The sequence below is a fragment of the Cryptotermes secundus genome, unplaced genomic scaffold (assembly GCF_002891405.2).
Source record: "Cryptotermes secundus unplaced genomic scaffold, Csec_1.0 scaffold529, whole genome shotgun sequence".
NCBI lineage: Eukaryota > Metazoa > Arthropoda > Insecta > Blattodea > Kalotermitidae > Cryptotermes > Cryptotermes secundus.
This window is the reverse complement of record NW_019737988.1, coordinates 113,291-138,912: the sequence shown is the minus strand read 5'-3', so window position 1 is coordinate 138,912 and position 25,622 is coordinate 113,291. Positions and strand designations below refer to the sequence as shown.

At 38.0% G+C, this 25,622-nt stretch overlaps 1 protein-coding gene across 1 annotated transcript in view; it reads left to right on the top strand.

Moving 5' to 3' along the window:
* Nucleotides 1-24,384, top strand: part of LOC111870636 (collagen alpha-1(XI) chain) — an 88,675-nt gene extending 64,291 nt beyond the window's left edge. Inside the window, exons 18-29 of the mRNA XM_023863092.2 lie at nucleotides 330-491; nucleotides 1,787-1,948; nucleotides 2,516-2,732; nucleotides 4,503-4,663; nucleotides 5,138-5,407; nucleotides 6,001-6,162; nucleotides 6,991-7,206; nucleotides 11,650-11,882; nucleotides 13,418-13,638; nucleotides 17,636-17,820; nucleotides 21,946-22,161; nucleotides 23,060-24,384. Coding sequence (XP_023718860.1) covers nucleotides 330-491; nucleotides 1,787-1,948; nucleotides 2,516-2,732; nucleotides 4,503-4,663; nucleotides 5,138-5,407; nucleotides 6,001-6,162; nucleotides 6,991-7,206; nucleotides 11,650-11,882; nucleotides 13,418-13,638; nucleotides 17,636-17,820; nucleotides 21,946-22,161; nucleotides 23,060-23,203 — 2,349 coding nt within the window. The 3' untranslated portion in view covers nucleotides 23,204-24,384. The remainder of the gene's footprint in view (nucleotides 1-329; nucleotides 492-1,786; nucleotides 1,949-2,515; nucleotides 2,733-4,502; nucleotides 4,664-5,137; nucleotides 5,408-6,000; nucleotides 6,163-6,990; nucleotides 7,207-11,649; nucleotides 11,883-13,417; nucleotides 13,639-17,635; nucleotides 17,821-21,945; nucleotides 22,162-23,059) is intronic.
* The last annotated feature ends 1,238 nt before the right edge of the window (nucleotides 24,385-25,622 follow it).

Genomic DNA, 25,622 nt, shown 5'->3' with positions numbered 1-25,622 from the left:
GATTCCGTTTCAACCAAATTCTGACTTATTATTCTTGATTTTAGTCGGTATGCAACTATATTATTCAGATAATTTCAAGGTTATTTCAATAAATAATATAAAATCTGATTTTTTAAAATATTTGTTAAATGTATTTCTATATTTATATTGTTTTAGGAGTGGAGTTGGGCCCCACATTTTTCAACTGGCACGGGCTCCATCTCACCTCTTTCAGACCTTGCTGATACTTAGCATTGCATTAATAATTTATGTTTCTAAACTATTCTAATACTAATAACTTTGCAAAGGACCAAGCACATTTTTGTTCCTTCCAAAACATTTTTTTCCAGGGCATGCCAGGTCTGAAGGGCGACATGGGTCCTATTGGTCCTCTTGGGCCGCATGGAGATAAAGGACAACAGGGAGAACCCGGTAAAGAAGGACCTCCAGGGCCCGAGGGTAGGAAAGGTCCCCAAGGGCCACCAGGACCTGTTGGAGCTAAAGGAGAGAGGGTAAATACGGCGTTACAGTCTTTTACAGATTTACATAACAGGCTGAGATAATATAGCTATTTTATGTATATAGGATCTATCCTTCTAATTAATGCTTCATGAATGCTCCTGCCATTTGGCTTCAGATGGAGATTAAAATGTATACAAAATAAGTGAATTTGAATATTAAGAGAATTTGGGACAATTACAACGGTGATAGTTTTGTAAAGTAAAATATATACACTGAATAATTTACAAATAGACCGACCTGTACCTAGGTAAAATTATGCCCAAGAACACATAGGTCTATTTGAATTCACATAAAATTTTACACCAATGGTAAAATACGGTGGTCAGACATGGAGATGGAATGGCAGAGAATAAGAACAGGTGCAACAATCGTGAAACTATTAAGGCCATTGTCTGTATATGCACAGGCAACGATAAAAACTGCTGGTATACGGAAAAATCCCATGGGACATGAAGGGCCGTGTAAGTATAACAGCAGAAGGCATGTGACAAAAGTGGAACAGAATTTCAGACCTACAGAGCGCAATTAGAGAAAGACAAAGAAGACGCTGGAACGATGTTCTTTACTACCACGTGGTTAATACATAGAAAGAATATTAAAATGTCTAAAGGAAATGAAGTATTATCAGAAACATTAAATTATAATTTTTAATAAAGGGCAGGAACTGCGGAAGGTTTGAAACTAAAGAGTTCCTTGTTTATGGTAGTAAAGAAGTCTGTTGTAACCTTGGATAATAAATCTTAATAAGTTCAGTTAAGAGTCAATGCTTCGATTATTTACCTACATAAATAACCAATGTGCTGGTAAGTTTATCATATGTAAAGCAGGGGTTGGCAGCCTTCTTACTGGGGAAGCCATGATAGGTCTATTTCGGTGTAACTATAGGACAGAGAACGTGGAGAGAAAAAAATCTGTAGTTCAAAACTATTAAATAGTAGTAAGTTATTCACGTTGATTGAATATACTTAATTGGTAACAAAATACATATTAATTCCATTATAAATAATTAATTCGGACAGGATTCATACCATCAGACTAATGTTCCCGGGATGTTAAGACAGGCACTAAATCGAATCTGGTATACGTCACATATGACTAGCTGTAGGTATAAAAGACACAGAATAAGGGCCACAAAACTTAAATTTGAGTCAAGATCTAGATATGTATTTTGTCTTTTTTTTTTTTGCGATCACAGTAGTTTCTCCAGCACTGATGTAAGGCAGAATTCCAGTGCACCATTAACCAAAACTTAGTTGTATCGTGTTCACAAATTGTTCGTGTGCAGGGTGAGACTGGACTCCCGGGAGGGACGGGGCGTGACGGACTGCCTGGACAGCGAGGACTCCCAGGACCGCCAGGTCCAATGGGATCTCCAGGAGAGGATGGAGACAAAGGCGACCCTGGACCTCCGGGAGAGAAAGGCTTCAAAGGTTCAAGAGGAGAAACGGTAAGAGAACTCACGGACAATCTTACAGAATCTTTACATAATTCAAATTTAGTAGGTCACAAGCTCTCAGTCTATTACGTGCCTGGCTATGGGCTGGACGACCGGGGTTCTGTTCCCAAGAGTAAGAATATTTCTTGCAGCCACCACATACAAATCGCTCCTGAAGCCATCCAGTCTATTATCAAGCGTATACCGAGGGATCATCCCCCAGGCGGTAAAAGAGGACGGAGAGTGAATTATTTTCTTCTCCACAAGATTCACTCCGGCCATGAGGCCCACATAACCCGTACAGGAACAGCGTTACTTTTACAAATTTGTAAATGGTAAGTATAACTTGATGCGAAGTTTAATGCACCCGTCTTCATCTTTTTTAGTGCTTCGAGAATCTGTTGATTTCGTGGGGATATAAAAGAACCCCATATGACATTAGTACACCCGGCACAATCCCCCTTTCCTCGTCGTTGTGCAGGCTGTCACTGTTGCTTTCCCTTCGCCTAAGCCGAAGATTTATGGCTAAAGACTTTCGCAGTTATAACTGACTAAACATAAAGGATATCTCCATTGTAGGGACCTCCCGGCCCTCCAGGACCTCAAGGTCCTAGAGGAGAGCCTGGTGCTCTTGGACCTCCCGGAGAAAAGGGTCCTCCTGGAGAGATTGGGCGACAAGGAACGAAAGGAGAGGATGGCCCTGCTGGAGTGGCGGGCCCTGCGGGACCAGCTGGCCCGCAGGGTATACCAGGACCTCCTGGAATGAAGGGCGAGATGGGTGATGTTGGAGCAAGGGGTAAGTAAGATCTATAGTATGATTATAAAAAGGCACAATAGATCGCTGTGGTTGCAGTGCAAAGGCCAAGAAGGCCCAACCCTTATACAATCATTCATACATTCATTCATGGTTAAAAAATGTAACACCAATTATCGTGGACTAAAATGATGACGTTACTTGTTGTCACGTACACGATGTCAAGCTTAGTAACTAGTACTCATCGCCAATTATTATACATTTGTACTATTACTACCGCTACTACTACTACTACTACTACTACTACTACTACTGCTGCTGCTGCTACTACTACTGCTAATGTTAATCATAATAATTAATATAATTAGAGTGATGAAATCAAGGAGAATGAGATGGATGGATGGAATATGTGACATGTATAAGGGAGATGGAAAATGCTTGCAGCACTTTGGTCAGAAAACCTGAAAAGAAGAGACAACTTGGAAGACCTAGGCGGCAAGGATGGTGTTAAAATGGATCTGGTTGAAAGAGGACGAATTAATGTGGATTGGATTCAACTTGGCTCAGAACAGGGTCCAATTGCGAATTCCTCGGACGATAATAATAAACTTCCATAAGAAAAGCGGAGAAATTACCAGCAACTTGTGACGGACTCTGCTTGATTGATTTAATTATGTATTTTATTTTCTATTGCAGAACTCATTTCCGAATCCGGAAATTCATTTGGAAGGTGTTGAAAATTTAAAGACCATGATAAATATATAATTTTAGTTTCATGATGTCACTTGTATGTAATCATGTACAATCTATGTTTATACATAATCAATTACAATATACAGCAGAAAATAAAATAAGGAAAATAATCCAATAACTTATTACTACAGCCCAAATAACATCTATCTCTTTGAATTCTTGTAAGCAACACTGTGATTTAATACGAGGAAATATATTGCTTTCATTATGACCATGAATTTTAAAGGTAAAGATTGATTATTTATATCGTCTACACTCTGTTGGTTTTAGGATCAGTCAGTTGTTTTCTTTTTCCTAAGGCTGTTCACATGTAGCCTGCGAAGAGTCGTAGATCATGATAATATGCCTCTCAAGAGGTAATATGACATTAATAAAGATGAAACAGAGAACAATACATGAGCAATTAGTGAAGTAGGAATTAAACTGTGCAGTCTGTCGGACGACGTTGACCGGAGAAGACGAATACCAACTAGCAGGGATTGTTACTGGAAATTCCATTTCGGCTGGGTCACTTCAAAATTTGGTTTGGTATCTGGCTTGCTGGTAAAGTAAGGCTGCTCGCATCACAAGCCGTTGGGTAGGATGGTTGCGATGCGTGTTATCATTTTGTATTTACCTGCATTTGTATTATTTGTGTTTGTTAGGGGGTAACCCATTCGAACATACAAACTAACCGAGTAAGCACCCCTCACCTGCGGATAGAAGCAGATCCAGGTTCCGAAACACTGTGTTCTATGTATTATATCAGACGATGGATAAATCTAGGCAATTATCAATACTAAAGGTAAACGGTGGCCATCAGATTACTGTGCAGTTGACTGTTCATAAAATTCATTAAATACGATGGCATAAAATTAATCTCTTGTATATATATTTACATGCATAAAATAGTTGTTTATTAAAGACCAGCAATTTCACTATTTCCACACAGTTTATTTTAAGACCCCCCCCCCCAAAGAAAAGAACGTCATCTAGTAACGGATAAGTCTCTTATAGTTTGCGTGCTTTATTGGAACTACTTCTGAATACTTGACTTGAAATGCATGGGTATCCAAATAGGTCCTGAAGGTCCTGCTGGAGCGCCAGGTGAACCCGGGCCACGTGGAAGTAAGGGTGGAGAGGGAATTCCAGGACCACCTGGTCCGGAAGGTCTACAAGGCCCGAAAGGAGACCCCGGAAATCCTGGGCCACCGGGACCAACCGGCATAGACGGAAAACATGTGAGTGAAACGTCGAAAGTGTTGGGACATTTAAATGATGTATGAGCACTGGCATTGCTCTATATCGCGTTCTTGGCCCTTACTGATATGGTAATGTGGTTCGTTGGTTAGTGTCTAGAGCCACACGCTGATAATGAAGTCATTTGTGCTTTTGGCCTCAACTAGATGGCACATTTGCAACTCGTTCTGTATTCAGACACCGCTTGGGTGAGTTACATTATCCAGTTGTGCAGCGTACATCAGTTGGGTTGAGTGATTATTGGTTATTGTAATATTGAGCTTGGTGCCTCATTCCTAGACATCAACGCTTCTCACTCGGAAGACAGGTATCAATGCTAGGTAAAAAAAAAATGGATCTGAAATACACTAAATAGAATAAGATATGAAGAATTTTAAGACCTGGTAAATATCATGGTTCATCACGATCACTTTCTCTGGCGTCCAGTGTGATATTCATAGAAAATTGTCTTTCAGGGTGAGCGAGGTCCCCCGGGCCCTAAGGGAGAAGAAGGTAAGCCTGGAGTCCAGGGACCTCCAGGTCCAAGAGGTTCCGTGGGTTCTGAAGGACCAAAGGGCAGCCCTGGCCCTCCAGGTTTCCCTGGAGCTGCAGGAGAACCCGGCTTAGTGGGACCCAAGGGAGAGCCTGGAAAAGATGGCGCAGATGGACGGCCAGGAGATGCAGGCCCACCGGGTGAGGCTGGGCCTCCGGGGAAGATGGGACCCGTTGGACCGCCGGGCAAAGTGGTTCGTTCATTGGCATTATCTATTCTGTGGGCTACGATTCAGGCATTGCATATTTTCGTAGCTTTGTAAATAACATATTTTACTTATAATATTAATTTTACAAGTTCAGCCGTCAACGCAATAAATGTTCATCAATTTAAACCAAACTACATGTTTCGGCCCTTAAAGGGTCATCTTCCGGTGCTCTTAGATACAAAATTAATTATTGAATTGTAACGAATGATATTTTCTAAATTAGTTGTATTCTCTCAACAGGATGCAAACAATAAAAATAACAAATTTTAACGATAATTTTAATATGATATTATTTTGTCGAAGAATGACACCACTGTGAAATAATTGCAGTTTATAAATTTATTTGTTTTTTTATAATCAAGTTACCACCATAATATCTTCCAATAATTTTGTCACATTTTCGTGAACAGCGTATCTTTAAATTTAGGAGTCCGTGAGTCTGATTCGCCATAATAATATCTGAACCAACTGATGCAATATCTTGAAACGTGTATCATGCCATAGAAGATTACCACACAGTAGAACACAACCTGCATACATTTCATGTGTTTTATATGCAAAAGAGATATGTTTCTCAGGGTTCGGAAGGTCCAGCAGGACAGCAAGGGAGTACTGGCACTCCTGGAGAAAAAGGGGACAAAGGACCACCAGGACCTCCAGGATTACAAGGACCGTTAGGACCTCAGGGGGTTCCAGGACCCCAGGGGTCACCGGGTCTGAGGGGATCCCCTGGCCCTGCGGTACGTATCATAACGCATTCAGAACTAAATTCTGTGTCATACTGATCAAGAATGTTAGTTACTTTCAGATTCATAACAGAAGAAACTTAGTACGTGATATGTTATAATCGTTCACAACAGAGGAAAAATTATGTCCGCACTAATTATCCACAACAGAAGAATGCTAACACAAGACAGACATTAACCATTCATCACAGAATACACCGAACATAAGATAGACACAAATCTTTCATAAACGAAATTTAATACGTGGCATACACCAATCGTTTATAACAGAACAAATTTAACGCATGGCATACACTAACCGTTCAAAGCGAACGAAACTTATCCCATGATTAACGCTGTTTATGACAGAATACGTATATTACATGACAGATATTGATCGTTCTTATCAAAATAAACATAACACGTGACATATAATAATCGTTTTGATTAGAACTAATAAAATCTAAAGCAAAATATACTAAAGTTGCGACATATTTAGATCTATTCATTGAACTGAAGTATAGACGATTACAAAAAAAAAAAAGCTTAACTACTTTAACTGAATGTAGGCCTAAGCACAATGACATAGGCAACCCCGTAGAACATTTATTTCCTTACAAACCAAAGGGAAACAAAATAAAAGGTATCTACGAACGTGGAACAGGTTTGAGCTTACTGCGTGGAAGTCAGAAGTACACGAAGGAGATTTCACATCAGAGTGCGAACCCAGAACAATAGTAAGGACCACCGAGTGTTACCCCTTATTTAAATCTCAGCTCTGTAAAAATAAGGAACTATATTGTCAACTATAAAATACGTAATAATAAACTTGTTCTTATTTAGGGCGATGTTGGACCACCTGGTAAAGCTGGAAGCGAAGGCCTTCATGGGAAAATGGGAGAGCCAGGACCAAAAGGGCCCAAAGGGGACCGAGGTCGAAGAGGTCCTAAAGGTCACCGGGGAGATATGGGAACACCAGGACACAAGGGAGACACAGGAGAAAAGGGGGAGCGTGGCATGAAGGGTCCCACAGGGCCCGAGGGTCCTAAAGGAGAGCCTGTGAGTAAGATCCTTCAATTCTAAAGTGACATTCATGCATTCATATCTTCCATATTTAATTATAGTTTCCTGACAATTCATCAATTTACCACTGTACATCTGTGTGAAGAGGGGCAGATTGATGCGTACCGTCTACTGGGCTGTAGTTCGGAAATAGCCATATACTCGTACTGTATCTCGGAGGAATGTATCGTCTTGATCTTCAGCATCGAAGAGATACCCAAGGAAGAAACATTCTTCTTCCCTGAAGACCAAGGCGATATGTTTCCCCGAAACGTCAGGCTCTCTCCGAAGAAGACCGTACTCTTCTTACAGTTACCGACGTGAGTACCTCAAATCCAACACGGGATATGCTGGATATACGAACTCTCTCCATTATATAATGGAGAGAGTTCATCTTTCTTGAAAAGCCCAAAGTCTCTCAGCTGGTTAAGAAATTCTCAGTTTTTATGGAACGCAAATGTTCCGTACCGTGTCCATAACAGCCAGTTCAGTCTATACCTGCAAACCATGCATCTTTGCAACAGAATTTGCAATACCAAGAAGTAGGTGGGTGGACAATATTAAAATTGATCTTAGATAGAATGGGATGGGATGGATTGGATTGATCTGGATCTGGATAGGGACCAGTGGAGGGCTCTTGTAAACACGGTAATGAACCTTCGGGTTTCATAAAATGCTGGGAAATTCTTGAGTAGCTGCAGAATTGGCGGCTCCACCAGAAGGACTCAGCTCCATGAGCACGTAAGTAAGCAATATAAATTTAAAAAAGTTATAAGATCTCGTTAACTCAAAATTCACTGAAGTCAATACCGTGTAAGTAGGGGGATAACTGTTCATATAAAACTAAATTATATGAAAATAATTTATGCATACACTTATACTTGCACAGCTACAAAATAATTCATCATTTTGTGTGCTGACGTACTGACCTACGAGTGTACTTACTTACTTACTTATGAAGCTGAGCCCTTCTTTAGAAGTAGCCAAATCTGCATCTACTCAAGAATCTCCAAGCATGTTATGAAACCCGAAGGTTCATTACCGTGTTCACAAGAGCTCTCCACTGGTCCCTATCCTAAGCCAGATCAATCCAATCCATACCATCCCATCCTATCTCTCTAAGATCCATTTTAATATTGTTCACTCACCTACGCCTTGGTCTTCCCAGTGGTTTCTTTCCTTCGGGCTTTCCCACCAATATCCTATATGCATTCATCTTCTCTCCCATTCGCGCTACATACCCTGCCCACCTCATCCTCCTTGACGTGTTCATTCTAACTATACTTGGAGAGTAGTACAAGTTACGAAGCTCCACATTTTGCAGTTTTCTCCAACTTCCTGTCACTTCATCCCTGACCTACGAGTGTACTTATTGTAAAATAAGGACCTACGAGTGTACGCGGGAGAGATCGAGAAACATTGTATACTCGTACAAGGAGATATTCTGGCATGAAAGCGCTAAACATAAATGACAACAAAGCCACTTTTAGGGGGAGTATGATTTCCCTAACTCCATATCTTTGGTCATATATAGACAGTTGGAGATAAAACACGAAACTACGTACAAACTGAATAATTGAAGTCGGATTTTAGGATAACTAACTCCATGGAGCTGAGCCCTTCGTGAGAAGGCACCAATTACGCAGCTACTCAAGATTTTCACAGTATTTTATGGAACCCGAAGGTTCATTACCGTGTTCACACGAGTTCTCCAATGGTCCCTATCCCGAACCAGATCAATCCAATCCATACCATCCCATCTCTCTATGATCCATTTTAATATTGTCCACCCACCTACGTCTTGGTCTTCCCAGTGGTCTCTTTCCTTATGGCTTTCCCACCAATATCCTATATGCATTCCCCTTCGACCCCATTCATGCTACATGCCCTGCCCATCTCATCCTCCTTGACTTGATCATTCTGATTATACTTGGAGAAGAGTACAAGTTATGAATCTCCTCCTTATGCAGTTTTCTTCAAACTAACATCACTTCACCTTTCTTAGGTCCAATCTTCTTTCTCCAAATACAATTAATGGGTTTATGGGTCATATACCGTAATATATGTGTATATTCCGGTACAGTTTATGACTGTGTAGGTCTGTGAGTGGTATCTGTGTGAGCAAGTTATGGAGTTCTCATGCTGTGGTACCCCTTACCTACTTAACACAGGTGGCAACTAGGTACTCTACACGTAAAGTGAGCGACCTGAGGAATTGCTGTTTTACCGGAGGATTGAAGGATCAAGATACAGTAATAAAGTAACAAAAGGTGTAAAAAAAAAAAAAAAGAATGAAGGGGTGAGGGATGAAAATACGAAAGAAATTATTCCCAGCTGAATTTCAAGGAGGTTTTGCACAAGTATACCTTGAATCCCTTATAGGTCCCATTAAAAACTGAAATATAAAATTACGCTTTTATAGCAATACTTTAAGACGTACTTTCGAAATTATAGATCTATTTCACAAAGTCCAGCTGCAGATTGGATAAATTTCCAAATCACATTTGTTTACTGGAATCTTTTGATGATATTCTACAGTACAATGACTTCAGATATTTCTATTAACACCCCCTCTTATAATATTAAATCAAAGAACTTCCACTTTAACATACCTACTTGAAAGACTAATAACCTTTTCTCTGAATGTGTAAAGAATTTTTATTAGAACAACAATTAGACAAAATCCTCAGCTATTAACATATACCCAATAGTCAGCGAATCATCGCCTTCTTTTAATTCCAACTTCTTCTATGCTACGTATTTGTTTACCCATCATTCGACAGCCTCTGTGGTCTATTGGTCAGAGTTCGATTCCCTGCGCTACCAGATTTTTTCGGAGAAGTAGTGGGTCTAAAACTGGTTCCACTCAGCCTCGTAATGATAATTGAGGAGCTATTTCAAGGAAATAACGGCTCTGGTCTAGAAAATCGAAATTAACGGCCGTGGAGATTCGTTGCGCTGACCACGCGACACCCTCTATCCGCAAAAGTCGGCACTGACTTCGCCGACAAGCGGCGGTCGCTCGGTCGGTATAGTTCGTTTGCGGGCTGAAATAAGGGAGTTTGTTTGTTTTTGTTTACCCATTATTCACCAAGTTATGAATAGATAATTCGGAAATATTCAGTTCAAATGTTATCTTCCCGCTTCCTATCTAACACCTAAAAATTAATGGCATTTGTGTGCCTCGTTTTATGTGGGTGTGACATTTGTCCTCTCACCTTAATGGAAGAATATAGATAGACGGTTTTTGAGAACAAAATTCTGAGTAGCATATTTGTACAAAAGAGCCCGAAAGAAAGAGAAGGACGAAGAAAACCACATAAGAATGTTCATAATGTCTGCTATTCACCAGATACTCATTTATCAAGGAGGGTGAGATGAGTCAGACATTGGAATATTGGAAAACTTGAAGGGAAGGGACCACTTGGAAAACCTAAGCATACATGGGAGAAAATATTAAAGTGAATCTTAGAAAACTAATGTGCACCGCGACTAATAGTTTATTGTACGTCCCCCTTTGATATTCTACCAGTCGCCATACCCTGCCGGTACTGGTGCTCGCTATCAGCCCCGTTCAGCCAGCAAAGCTGGCAGTGGTTCCCGATGCTTCCCCATCTACCGAAGGCATTTGAAACTACTTTGGCGGGAAACTTTTTGCCTAATTTTGCTCAGAGGTCTCCTAGAGATATAAGGATCTTTTACGCGCCGTAAATCTACGACACGGGACCCACGGCTTAAAGTCCCTCCCGGAGGACTTGTTCCCTGAATTTTTCCGCCCTTAAAAATTCCACGAACTCCGCCGGGTTTGAAGCCGCGTACCTTGAGTCATGAGGTGAGAGAGAGTGTACAATGGATTCATCTATATCAGAATATTTTCCCGTGGGGGGGGGGGCTCCTGTGAATACCCTTATGAATCTTTTGGTTATATAAAGGCGGAGATTTCCTGAATAAGTGAGTGAAGAACGATTTCTCAAGTGGTGTTCTGCTCCATTGAGTTTTAATTGTTGTTCTTGTTGCTATTTGTATTATTATTATTATATCACAAAATATTACAATTATCTCTTATAATGTGTCATCACAGCTCAGCACCAAAAGAGGAACATGTCAGGTAACTGCATTCTGAGTAGAACATCAACTTTGTACCAAAGTTAGGATTTTCAATGATGTCAAAATAAGGCCTACCAATTAGAATTTGCTAATAAATCAATTAGTTCTAAAGTAAATTAAAAATCGATAATGTATATTTAACATGGCAGTTTTATTAACCATTGTTAGTAAAACTTTAATTATATATATTGTACAAAAAAGAATGCTGATTCTGATGGGATCAGGCTACTTCTTATTACAGTGTCTACTGTAGGAGGCTCTCATGCTGATTCTAACAAAATGTATTCATGTATACGGACTGTAGGGCAAACAATTTTTCTACTATTGTTACAGGGTCCAATAGGACCTCAGGGACAGAAGGGTAGCGATGGTCCACCAGGATTACCCGGCTTGGAAGGACCACCAGGACCGAAAGGTTCTGAGGGTGTGGCAGGGACAAAGGGAGAGCAAGGACCTGCAGGACCACCAGGCCCCCCAGGTCCACCAGGAGAAGCACCAATGCTGCCCCCAGAACTTTTGTTTCAGCGCGATGGGGGACGTAGAAAGCGGGCTCTCAATGTAGAGAAGTGAGTGTATGGAATCATAACAATGTTGAGGCCAGGTGGGTCAACCCTGAGGTGACCGTGGGCCGGACAGCCCCATAAGAAAAATGCTGAATTTGAAAACGGTTGCATAGCACAGTTATTTGCATTTGCTGAATATTCTTTGTTGACTTTCAAAAATACATAGTGATTGCATTATTAATAACTAATTCGGACATAATAACCTAAACCATCATTGGTGTTCCAAGGTGTAAAGATATAGAGTGAGTCCACTCGACATACTGATACTCAGATGCAAGTACATTAAATATAATTAATTAACAAATGTTACTGATATTCCGTCTTACATGCAACACTTTTTAAAATTGTTGTTTATAAGTTATACATATACATAATGCGTCTTTTAAACTAATTTTAAAAACCACATTGTCTTCTCTTGCAAAACCATGAAAAACACGGATACGTGTGGGGGTGACTCACCCTACATTAGAAGGAGAAAACGCCAGCACAGCAGTATCCACAGAACAATTTTGAAGACACCTGATCATGACCAATGATGGTAGAAACATGTACTCGACAATGTGGTTTTTAAAATAAGTTTAAAAGACGCATTATATAGTTAGCTTACTTAATCCGTTCGTCTTATACCCTAGGGTGTCAAGGTTGTCTTTTCCTTTTGATCATTTTACAGATGGTAGGACTCCTTGGATAAGCGATCAGCTTGTTGCAAGGTCTCTACCTAAACACATACACACACACCAAACATCCATGCCTTGTGTGGGATACGAACCCACGATCCCTGTCTTAGACGGCTTGGCTTCCTTGACCTGCTATGTAGTTAACTTTTAAATAAAAATTGTTAAAAAGTGTTGCGTGTAAGCCAAAACATCAGAGTAATTTGCTAATTAATTAACAATGTGCAACAGGATGCTACAATACAACATTCAGTATAAGTAATAAATCCATGTACTAAGTATGCCAAACCTGGGTTTTCATCAAAATCTAGATTTTTATGTCTTCTTTGCTTTGTACAATTTGCAGTACCTTCATTCCCTCACACGATTAATCAACAGAAGACTGTAAAGCATACAGTTACACTTAACAATGCATTCAGCAGAAGGAACTACAAATTAAATAGTTAAGGTTATGATGAACTCTTCCTTTATAATAAACAAACGTTAAATTTGCATGTAGCTAATCATTGGTTATCTTAATCAAGTCAAAATTACATAGGCCTAGTGAACAGAAAAACAATAGGCACTAAAAAGAGTACTATCTTCTGGGATCTAACGCCGTATAGTCCTTGAAAGTGGACTGATGTTTCAGAGGAACATACTCGTATTTCCTTCATCTTCAGATTTGAAGAATAAGCCGAGTCAGATATTAGAGGGAAAGCATGGGGGACAGTGGGGAAAACTACAGAAGCGTGTCCCTGTGCCCCATAAACCTTGACATAACCAAATACTAGCAGCCTTCCTGTTGGCAAAGACAGAACTAGTACTGTGTTTCTAATATGAACATGTTTGTACTGCTACCCATTGTGACATTTCATGTTACAGGGAAGAAATAACAGAGAATGTTGCTGAAGATGTGAATAAGAAAAACAAAACTAAAAAAGGAGATCAGAAAGAAGATCTTGGAGGCAAGTTCCTGGATATGTACAGCTCCATCTATACAATGCGGCAGGATCTTGACAGGATAAGGAAACCTGTCGGAACACGAGAACATCCAGTCAGGAGTTGCAAAGACCTCTTCTATGGACATCCTCAATTTAAAGATGGTGAGTAGCCACAATTGCTTAGAATATATGAATCTGGCCAACATTTCAATGCTGGAAAGTCCATTGAGTGATTTTATATCTTTAAGATAAAAAGAATAAGTTTAGAGGGTTGTGTGCTGTTTCTAATGGCTGAAACTGTGTTCTGTTTACGTTATTTATAATATTTATACCACTCGAAGTACAACTATAGAGCCAAATAAAGTTGATATATACAGCTGAAAATTTCAAGATGAGTTAGAAATCGCTTCTAATCATATGACTTGGTGTGATAAAGGTACAGGGACAGAGTCACTGTATCTGAAGTAACTGATAGCATTAATGGGTTGAAAACTTGACTGTTTCCTTCCTTCAGCTGTTAGGAAAATCCTTGAAAAACTGGAAACAGAAGGTGAACTACCTCACAAAGAGGTACAATAGTTTCATGTCACTACCCCATCATTCTGTGAAACTGCTTTGAGTTACTTGAACTGGATTGAGAGAAACTTTCAGGGTCTGGAAACCTATAGCTGGGTAACCTTGAACAGAACAACTTCATGGGCAAACATTAAGAGAATTTCATCTCTTGTGATTAAATTGTACCATCTGTTCAGTTAGCTGAAAATGAAATGTATGATGACTATGTCTGTAACTGGGGAAAAAGTTTCTGAGTAGGCTGCTAACAAAACTTTACCAGCTCAAAGATGGGTTGAAATTGTCTCTCACTTCAACAAAAACTATGTTCCTTTCTCAAATGTGCTTAAGTTAGCAGAGTTCCTTTTCTGTCAGTAAATAGGTCACAAATGGATATAAAACGAAAAACATGTGATATTTGAACCTGGAAAAAACATCTATTTCTCAATATATCCTCCACCAACATTGATACACTTGTCCCATCGCTTTACCAGTGCTTCAAAACCCACAGTGTATAAGTCTTTTGACTCTTGTCTCCACCGTTTTCGTACCTCCATTTCAACTTCATCATCAGCAAAATGTTTGCCACCAAAGTGGTTTTTATTGGACCAAACAAAGATAAGTAACCAAGGGCCAAGTCCAGGTTGTAAGGCAGATGTTCAAGAAGTTTCCACTGTACTCCTTGAATTCTCTCCTGTGTTAATTGGGCTGCATGGGGTCTGGCATTGTCATGCTGAAGCAGTACCCTTCTTGCCAGTTGGCCTGGATATTGTGAACTGCATCCTGAAGCATTATGCTGTATGCTAAACAATGTAGCAGTTGCTACACTGTCTATCATTATTTTCCTGTCAGCTCTGTCAACTCTTCCATGCACTGCACAGTTGCTCCTGTCACAATCTCAACAGGGCGACCTGGTTGGGCATCATTTGCAACTTTTGAATGTCCTTGAGAGAATTTCTTGACCCAGTTGTGAACTACTCTACATGACGAACACTTCACACCATAAAGAGGAAACATTTGTTTATGAATATCCTTTGCATAGAATCTTCTTCCCGCCCCCCCAAAAAAACACATACATAGAACAGAATGCTGCTCTTTGGTAATTCACTCCTCAAACATGGTCACAATTTTGATTACTGAAACCAGCCTTTAAACATGCACATGCATGTCTATCTCAATGGTTTTCTTTTTATTTGGCAGAAAATGATACAAGTGTTGTTAAGCCATAAAGCCCAGCTTGTCAGCAAATACAGTTGTGGAATACTCATTCTTGCATAAAATCAAGGCTTTAACTTTGAATTATCCTTAAAGTAGTTATATTTTATTATTAACACTGTTTATAAATCGCGCTGCTGGGATTCCTGCTTCTGGTACCATATAGTGCACAATGCGTTCGCTAAAATACGGTGGAAATATTTTATGTTACATTAAGTCATCTTATCACATGCACTCTAAATTCCTCAAATAATTTACACTGTCATAAGTTGTGGTTAATAGTTTCTTTGGCTTTGCCACATTCACATATTTCCGTATAAAATAAATCGAATAAGGCACTCTTTTAGACAATAATGGCCACTTCTTAGCCTATTCACTGAGCTGATATAATTTTCTTTGAAACTTGAATCTCTGGAACCAAGGTTTTTTGTTGTGTTTGTAGTATCACTCAAAGACCTTGCTTCCTTTGTTTTCCTGATTCTCTGTAACATTCCTCGGCTGCTACTCTCAGTTTTGCTTAGTTTGGTGTCATGAAGCTGGGCTCTGCTACTACCTAGTGATACACATCATTCACTCACTCATGCAGTTGAGCCCTTCTCGAGAAGCTGCCAATTGTGCAGCTACTCAAGAACTTCCCAGCATTTTATTGAACCCAAAGGTTCATTACTGTGCTCACAAGAGCCTTCCACTGGTCCCTATCCTAAGCCACACTGATCCAGTCCATACCATAACATCCTATCTCTCTAAGATCCATTTTTATATTGTCCATCCATCTACGTCTTGGTCTTCCTGGTGGTCTCTTTCCTCCTGGCTTTCCCACCGATATCCTATATGCATTCCTCTTAGGTCCCCTTTCGTGCTACATGCCCTGCCCATCTAATCCTCCTTGACTTGATCATTCTAATTATACTTGGTGAAAAATGAAAGTTAAGAAGTCCCTCATTATGCTCTCCGAGCTCCAGTTCTTCAGTTCAAATATTCTCCTCAGCACCTTGTTCTCAAACACCCTCAGTCTATGTTCTCCCTTAATGTCAGAGACCAAGTTTCACACCCATACAGAACCACAGGAAAGATTATAGTTTTGTATATTCTAATTTTTGTTTTCAGACATCAGATGAGAAGACAGAAGGTTCTGGACTGAATGGTAGCAAGCAGCATCTCAATTCAATCTCCTCTTAATTTCCTCCTAAATCAGGTTTTGAATTGTTATAGTCATTCCCAAATATCTTCACTGTGCCGCATTTTCAAAACATCTCTTAGCTATCTTTATATAATGATTTTTGCCCTGCATTCTGATGGCAACAGGGCAACATATGCTTAGTTTTCTATGTGTTCACTTTGAGACCAACATCCTTACTAGCGTCAATTAAAATTCATGTGCGTTTCTTTATGGTATTTATATTATAACCCAGTAGATTCACATCACAAGTGTAGACAAGAAGCTGATGTGTCCCATTTAATTTCAGTCCCACCTGGTTTTCCTGGACCTTCCTAATGGCATATTCTAAAGAAAAGTTGAAAAGCAATGACAATAAAGCATCTCCTTGTTTTAGACCAATCTGGATAGGAAAACTATCAGACAAATGTTTACCTATATGGACTTTACTATATGTTTCATTTAAACATATTTTATTCAGCCTAACTAGTTTCATGGGTACCCCAAACTCTGTATGAGAATACTGTACAATGCTTCCCTCCTAACTGAATCATAGGCCATCTCCTCTATCCACAACCTGAGGACATGCCATGCCGTTGTGACAAGTTACCCATATAACATGGAGTGTTACACATAGAAAACCTATTATGTCCATTACAGCTGTTTTATTTCCATTTATGACCTATTTACTGACTGTTCCGCCTTTCTTGTCCTCTCTATTTTAATCATCCTAATAACACTTGGTGCAGAGCATGAATTAAAAAACCCATTATGCAAATTTCCGTTCCAAGTTTAAAACAACAGGTAAAACACTACTTCTGTATATTTTAATGTTTACGTTTTTACACAAATTTCTTCTGTGTCTGTATTGTTCTGAGTAGGTATAAGTTTTGTGATGGGCCAATTCCCACATCTAATGAGATCTACCAAATGCCCAACAGATTCTTACTTTCAGAGATTAATTCCAAAGTGCAACAGGCCTGAAGCCTAGAGGAAATGGAAAGATAAAAGATGTGACGTACAATCTATTTGAACATACAGTGCTGAACTGGGATATTCTCATTAATCTTGATGGCTAACTAGTTTACTATTATGTAATGCAATAATTTTTAGGATATTCTCATTAATCTTGATGGCTAACTAGTTTACTATTATGTAATGCAATAATTTTTATGTACACAGCTGGAATGCATCTTAAGTTAAACATTTACCCAAACCACATGAATTTAATTGCAGGTTGGTACTGGATTGACCCTAACTTGGGAATGTCAGATGATGCTGTGTTTGTTTATTGTAATATCACGGGGAGTGGTGAAACCTGTGTATTCCCTGACATGCACTCCAGTCATATGCCCAACATCCCTTGGAGAAAGGAAGGAGAGAAGAATGACTGGTATTCAAATTTACGAGGAGGGTTTAGGGTAAGTACAAATTTTACAGTAATAACTTGCACATAAGCAATATAACATTGGCCAATGTTTACAGAATGAGTGTATTTATTTTCAGTTTTTATGCTTTATGTAATGCCCTTTTTGTATGAGGTGAATTAAGTATTATTCATTCATATTCATATTTATTTGCATTCATACTGTTACAACTGCAACACTTGAACAAGTCAACTCACTAAATACATCATTGTTGAAAGCTCTATAATCCTAGAATGTATTAGACTAAAAATAAAACTGTACTTGCCTTACAACATCACTAAGAATTTTAAAAATATAACAATAACTACTACAATTCCCTTTTCTTCTCTTTTTTTGTTAATTAAAAAAACATTGCTATGCTTCCTCATGTCCCTGTTGAAGAAACTCATTCAATGTATAGAAAGGACGATCAAATAAAAATAATTTTAATTTATGTTTAAATTCATTACATCCCTTTGACTTTTAACTTCCAAAGGAAGTATATTATATAATTTAATGCCCACATTAATAACACTTTTCTTAAAAACAGATGTGTTACATTGTTGTACATGAAGATCATCTTTCCTCCTAGTATTATACTCATATAAATCAGTAGGCTTGTACTCCGACCACGTTTCTGTATCTCGGTTTGGCAAATTTAGGTGGTGTGCTCTGTGTTTTTCTTTTTGTTTATCTTTTTATAAGCAGTTTGGTGCTTGTATGAGTGATCTCGCAGAAGGGCTGAAATACTTGTCTGTAGTAATTAACAAATTTCACACATAACATGGTACTGAAATATTTCAGCACCATGTTATGTGTGAAATCTGTTACTGTTCCGTGACTACAGTGTTCATATAGTTACATTATACATCATGTATTAATTACTACAGACAAGTATTTCAGCCCATCTGCAAGATCACTCATACAAGCACCAAACTGCTTATAAAAAGATAAACAAAAAGAATAAAAAGAAAGCAGGAAACAAAACATTGCACACCTACAGACCAGCAGAATACATGACTAGAACAACTGCACCAGATTGTACAGGGAACAAATTCCAAAATGTCAACAACACAGAGCACACCACCTAATTTTGCCAAACTGAGACACAGAGACATGTGGTCGGAGTACAAGCCTTCAATAATACTTAATTCACCTCATACAAAAAGGGCATTACATAAAGCATAAAAACTGAAAATAAATACACCCATTCTGTAAACATTGGCCAATGTAGGGAGAACTAGTAGACCAAAGAAAAAGAGAATGTAAGAACCGCTGTATATACCTGATGTCCAAAAAAATTGGGCTGCAAAATATGGCAGTTAATACATGACATATAATGTAACTACACAAACACTGCGGTGATGCACCAATAATAGATAAGCTGTATAAGACTGAACACTCCAAGGGGTCTACTTGAACACTGACAGATTCTTAAAGACTGCATTCAACACGTATATCATGTATGGATTTCACATCACGGATTTTAAGTAGGAAGAAGTAGGTTACATCTAAAACTATTTTGAACTACTCAAAACTGGAAGTAATTTAAACATTCAGATAACTAAAGAAAATTCCAAACAGCAAAGATTATTCTGCAATATGATATGGTTACTGCTGCTCATGAAGCAATGTAATGAGGGCTATAATGTTCAGCTTCTTTGGTAGTTTGTTCCATATTAGAACCTGATATTGTCATTCTGTTACAGATGATGATTTGTATTCTTTTTATGGATTCATGATACTTCATAACCTTCAGAGAGTATGTCCAAGATAAACTGGTTTAATTTTATTGACTTTTTGAATATGTCTTAATAATTTGGGCTAAATAATCTGATTATTACCATTAAATCTATTTTAATTACCAGTTCTTAATTTTCTTCACATTTTTCTCATGGTTCATTAATTCTTGTTTTACTTTGATACCAATATCTCAGAGTATGTATGCTCCATGATATGAAAACTCAGGGAATTAAAAAATGCACAACAAAATTCATGAATATTTTCAGAAACCAGATGTGCTACGGAAAATATACTATGTCTATATACTTCCACCAGAATTACAAGGCTGTCATATTTTGTTACATAAAATATATTGCACCAGTTCTATTGTATGTTTATCTCCTTCTCCCACATTCCTTTCCCATCCTTTTATTTATCTAATTATTCCTCTATCCATAATTCCTCTTCCTTTACCTTAACACAGCTTAGGTTAATTACATGTATTGTTCAAAACATGCTGTTATGGGAAATTAATAAAACAAATATGAGTGATGCTACATACTACGTTATTTTAACATTTTCCTTGAGGTTTGCATCCTCTGTGAGCACAAATAGATGTACATACCTTCTATGATAATTTGTTGAAGTGTGTTATCAAATGATGCTTCAAGGCTGTCTGATGGCTAATGCCATCTGTCAGATAATGAGAGTAACAGTGTCTTCTGTTTGTTTTCATAAGTCTGCATTCTCCATGAGTTCAAACAGACATCAACATGGCTTTTATATAAAAGATTACACTGATAAGTAGAGTAGAGCATTGTATTCTCAAATTATATTGCTAAACACTGAGATATTTTTGTATATATTGTGACTTTATGAGTCAGAAAGACATGACTGTATTCTTAGGGCAAGTTTTCATTATAAATAATGCAAACATTTGCTTTTGAAACAGTATAGTGCAGTGTCTGTTCATTTAAGACAGTGGTAGAAACATGTAAATGATCATGAGCATTGACTGACTGCAAGAAAATTAGTTATTCTCTCACAACTGCACTATACTTGGTCTTAAAGAGAAAACATTCCGCTATAACTTTCCATTCTTTTCAGCTGTGTTAAAAAAGATTACACAGAACCTATTAGTTTCATCATGTCCAACCATCTGTCTACATATGATAGCTCTCACACTAAGCTAGCTCAAGCGGTCAGTCGCTGGCTTCCCACTGCGGCTGCCCGGGTTCGATCCCGGGTCTGGTAAAGAGGGATTTGTGGTGGACAAAGTGGCGCTGGGGCAGGTTTTCTCAGAGTACTTAGGTTTCCACTGCCAATCTTCATTCCACCAATTGTTCCACAATCACCCTCACATATCATCTGGGGCTGTTACAATAGGCCAGAAGTGGCCACAGTACAAGGAACTTTGTCCCACCCCACTGGGGGTGGGGGGGGGAAGAGGCTATAAATTTCTATTAAATTCAGTATGGTAGATTTATACTACTTTTTTTAAGATGTACTGATCTTCCCCTCGTTGGTGTCTCCACCTTATCGTGGTGAGGGTGTTTGAGTATGCCAAGGACCCTGAGAGCTATACCAGCGGTAGCGTAGCTACTGGCAGGGCCTCCCTTGCTGGACAGGTCAAAGGGTAGGCATCAGACGAAGAGAGACACCGAAAACTGATGCCGGAAGCAGCGTCATCAGCGGCGACTTGAAGCACAGAGAAAATGATGCTCGAGATGGTTCAAGTTCGTATAGCAACAGGCGTGACCAGAGTGGTTTGAACGGCTGTTGTACTGCGATGTGGAAAGCAAATGGAAAAACTACCACATTATAACTTTTCCTGGAGAGTCTCTTTCCAAAAACAGAAGATCGCATTAAGTGGAGAAACTGTTTTGGAAGAGGCTGTGGACCTGTCATCTGACAGATTACTGACGAACGAACTGATCTTCATTTAGTTTTGTTCATCGTAAGGACTCATTGCAATTTTTTATATGATACATATTTTGAGTGTTTGATAGATTTTGATGAAACTTTATATACAGCACTTTCATTAATTTAAAGCTCCACTTTACTTAAAGAACTAAATACATATTTGGGTGTACTTCAGTATTCACATCTGAGAAAAATATGAAAAATGAAACTGCTCTTAATGTCAAATAATTGCATATACCTCAACAGCAGAACAGCATATTCTGTAAACAAAATGTACCTTTCTAATTAAACCCCAACAGTTCACTTATTTGTTGCTTTATTACACCACTGTTGTTAGTTCACTAGAACAGTGACTGAGAACAGTTTATGTGAGTGCATGTATGTTAGTACCAACACACAAAACAGTTATCACAATATTATACCACTTACACTTAGGTAACCAGATTTTCTTTGTATACAATGTTATTAGATAAATTTTCAATTAAAATGTTTCAGATAACATATGAAACAATAGGTGTTGTACAGATGACATTCCTAAGGCTGCTGAGTCAAGAGGCATATCAAAATTTCACATATACATGTATCAATTCAGCTGCTTGGTTCAACCTGAAGACCAACAACCATGACATGGCTATAAAGTTGCTGGGTGAGAATGAGACTGAATTCAGTGCAGAAGGAACAAGTCCAAGTGTTTTAGTTGATGGATGTAAGGTGAGTCATTTGGGACAAAAGTGGAAGGGTGTACTCTAAACTGCAATATGCACATTTCCCAAAATTATCATTATTTAATAATTTTACAGTATGGCAAAGATAATTAATGCCATAAATTTGAATTAAAAGAGAAGTATGAGGCGTACATTTGAAAGGTTGTCTGTAACCCTGAATGACTTGAATGTTATATGCAAAAACTTAACATTAACTTACAATTTACAATTGAAGTCATGCATTGATACAGGCTTCATGAGTAATAATATCAGTGAAGATCTGTTATAGTAGGTGTAAAACTAACAACTTCAGTTCTAAGGCTACATGGGGGTAGGGGGCTGTTAAATTGTGGTTTACTGTGTTTAGTTATTTGGTCAAAGCGTAATACCGAATAAAATGCAAACAGACAAAACCTTTTGATTCCTAAGCTCTAAACTTCGCGACTTATTATGCAGGGATGTTTGACTTCATTTTATACATGTCTGAAACACCTATCTATATCAACCAAAATCTAAATTATTCATTTTTTCACTATTACAGTATCAGTACTTTCCTATTCTAAAACAAAAGGGTGGGGAAATGAATGGTTCCAATATATTCTAATATTTTAAAGCTTTAATTTTACTTATAGTTAGAGAACAGAATTAAGACTTTAACTATAGTTACATTTATATAAAATTCACGCATCCATGCACATATACTTGCTTCCCCCATAGCATTAATTTACATCCTTTATGGAACAGTAAAACGAAAATTTTTAAGTATTTAAATGAATTTCAGAAATGCAATTTTCCTTCTGTTCTGGTAATTTCATGCCACTACATATCAAGCTCAAAAATGTATTATGTAATATCATTATATTTTCTACTTGAATATTCACATATATGGGAATTTATTCTTTCAGACACGGAAGAGCAAAAGTGAAACAGTTTTTGAAGTACGAACAAAGATGCTTGGCAATGTACCTATAGTGGATTTCTACCCAGTAGACTATGGATTACCACACCAAGCATTTGGGTTTGAGGTTGGACCAGTGTGTTTCAAATGACTGTCACTATTATATGACCACAAACAGACGTTTGAAGTGACAGACTTGAATGCCCAACCAGTATCAAGATGATAATATGAACTCAGTAAAATGATACAGACTGTGTGGGTAAATGATCTGTTTACAGGCTGGTGTGTGAATTCCAGTATGTCCACCTAAAATAGTCTGTTACTATACAATTCCAGTAATGTGTCCTCATAGTATATGCAGTCTAAATATATTCTCTTTACATCAGCAAGATATTTGGGCCAAAAAAAAACTTATATAGGCTTCATTCATACTGTGTGACAATAAGTATTTACAAACACTATTACATCTTTACCCCTATTACTTAATAGTTAAGCTATTTTAGAAGTGTTAACACACTTATTTATGTGCATTCCTCGGCAGGGAAAAGTGTTCAATTGTTGGCAAAATGTCTAGCTTATATTTTTAAGACTGGGTGGTCTACTTAACTGGAACCAAACTCAGAACTCATTCACTGCCATTTTAGAAACTTATTTCATAAGCAATTTTGTTATCATGTAAGTAATATTAATTTTATTAGCAATATCACTGTCTCCCCTAACTATCTTTATTGTACAAATTTTATAAATAATTCTGTATTAAAATGATTTTAACATTTTTGATAAAAGAAATCACATGTGTATCACTGATACATTGTGTGAGAATTGAGGCTCTCATGGTGATGAATTTAAAGATTACTGTCTTCTGGAAAATATCATCACACACACTGGTGTTACATCCCAGAAGACAGCAATCTTAACCTACATATGGTCCTCCAGTTATGGAATAATTTAGAAACCAGTCATGAAAAGTTCCTTGTGTCCTGAGATTAAGTATTCACACAAATGTAATGCAAATTTAAGTAACAAAATTGGGTAATCATCTGAAGGTGAAATGGCTGAACTGACACACCTCAGCCAAATACATGTAAATGTCTGCTGGCAGAAGCTCATGAGCTGAGGAAATACTTCTGTACTAGAACTCGTAACAGAAACATGGCTGTATTAACAATTCATTTCAGGGTTACACATTGGAAAATATCTTCAATATTATCACTGTCTTTTTAAAACATTGCAGTACTTTTATAAGAAAATGTTTGCAAAAATGTATACTAATATTTGCAAAATAACTTGTAGAACTGCTGTGAAATTTAAATACAATAAGCATTCCACTTCGTTTTGTACATCCTAAAAACTCAAATGTTCTGTGATGAGGATTTTCATGGTGACATGCATCACAGTTTAATATATTTAAATGTGAACACAAGCAGCTAAACTGGAGACTCAGTGGAAAGTTTTTGGTACACAACAGACATCACATAACATAGGAAATGGACCAAGTGATGACTGATGTTTTCTCAGTTGCCTAAGTTATATAGCAACAAAGAGCAAGATGATTATGAATAATAAATTTAGAAGAATGTGAGTGGTTATAGCCTATTTAATGAACTTCCTAGTATATGCCTACAGGGATTGAAAGAAACCGTTAAAGAACTGTAGGAAAGCCAGCTTCCAGGCTGAGAAATGAAGGTTGGTACTTCTTTAATGTGAATGGGAGTGTTGATCATGAGATCTGACTGATGACTATGTCCAAGCACATTTTGCAGATACTTTTGTGATAAATACCGTATTTACGCATGTATAGGCTGCGTGCGTGTAGAGGCCGCAGCACAATTTTCAGACAGAAATTATAGAAAAAATAATTTTCTTGGAATATTATTTCAGGAGTATTACACCCTGTATTACTAATTATGAATATAATTTTTTTAAATGAAGCGTGATTTCGAATATAAGCCGCACCCCAGTTTTCCTCTTGAATTTTTGCCAAAAAATATGCGGCCTACACATGCGTAAATACGGTAATGATCTTAGCTGACAGAAAATGCGGAAGTTCACTGGCAAGGACAGTCCTCACAGATGGTGTTCTTACATGTACAGTTCAGTGCAAAGGGCAACACAAAAACATCAGCTACCAAGTTTGATGATGTGAGAGTTTAATACACTTTTCAAATGAGATCACATGACTTCTTCATGACAGTTCCACTGGCTAAACAGTCAGTAGGTGCTAATGTATCTTATCCTACAATTGTTTTCAATTTTAGAATACTAGTCATGTGGTTAACAATACGGAGGACATGCCATCATCAGAGAGTGATACAGATTGTTTTTCCACCTTCAGAAAGTTATTAGATTCTATTTGAAATGCATAACAGGAACCACATCATACCAGATGTCTCCAAAAGAACACACGGGCCCTTCCACAAGATTGCTTTCTCAAAGTATGACATATCCTCACAGATATTTTAGATTGATATTATTACCTTGCTGCATTTAACATATTAGGACTGTTCATATAGGAACAATGGATTTAAATTGTGTGGCAGAAAATGATACAAGAGGAACAAACAGGGCAG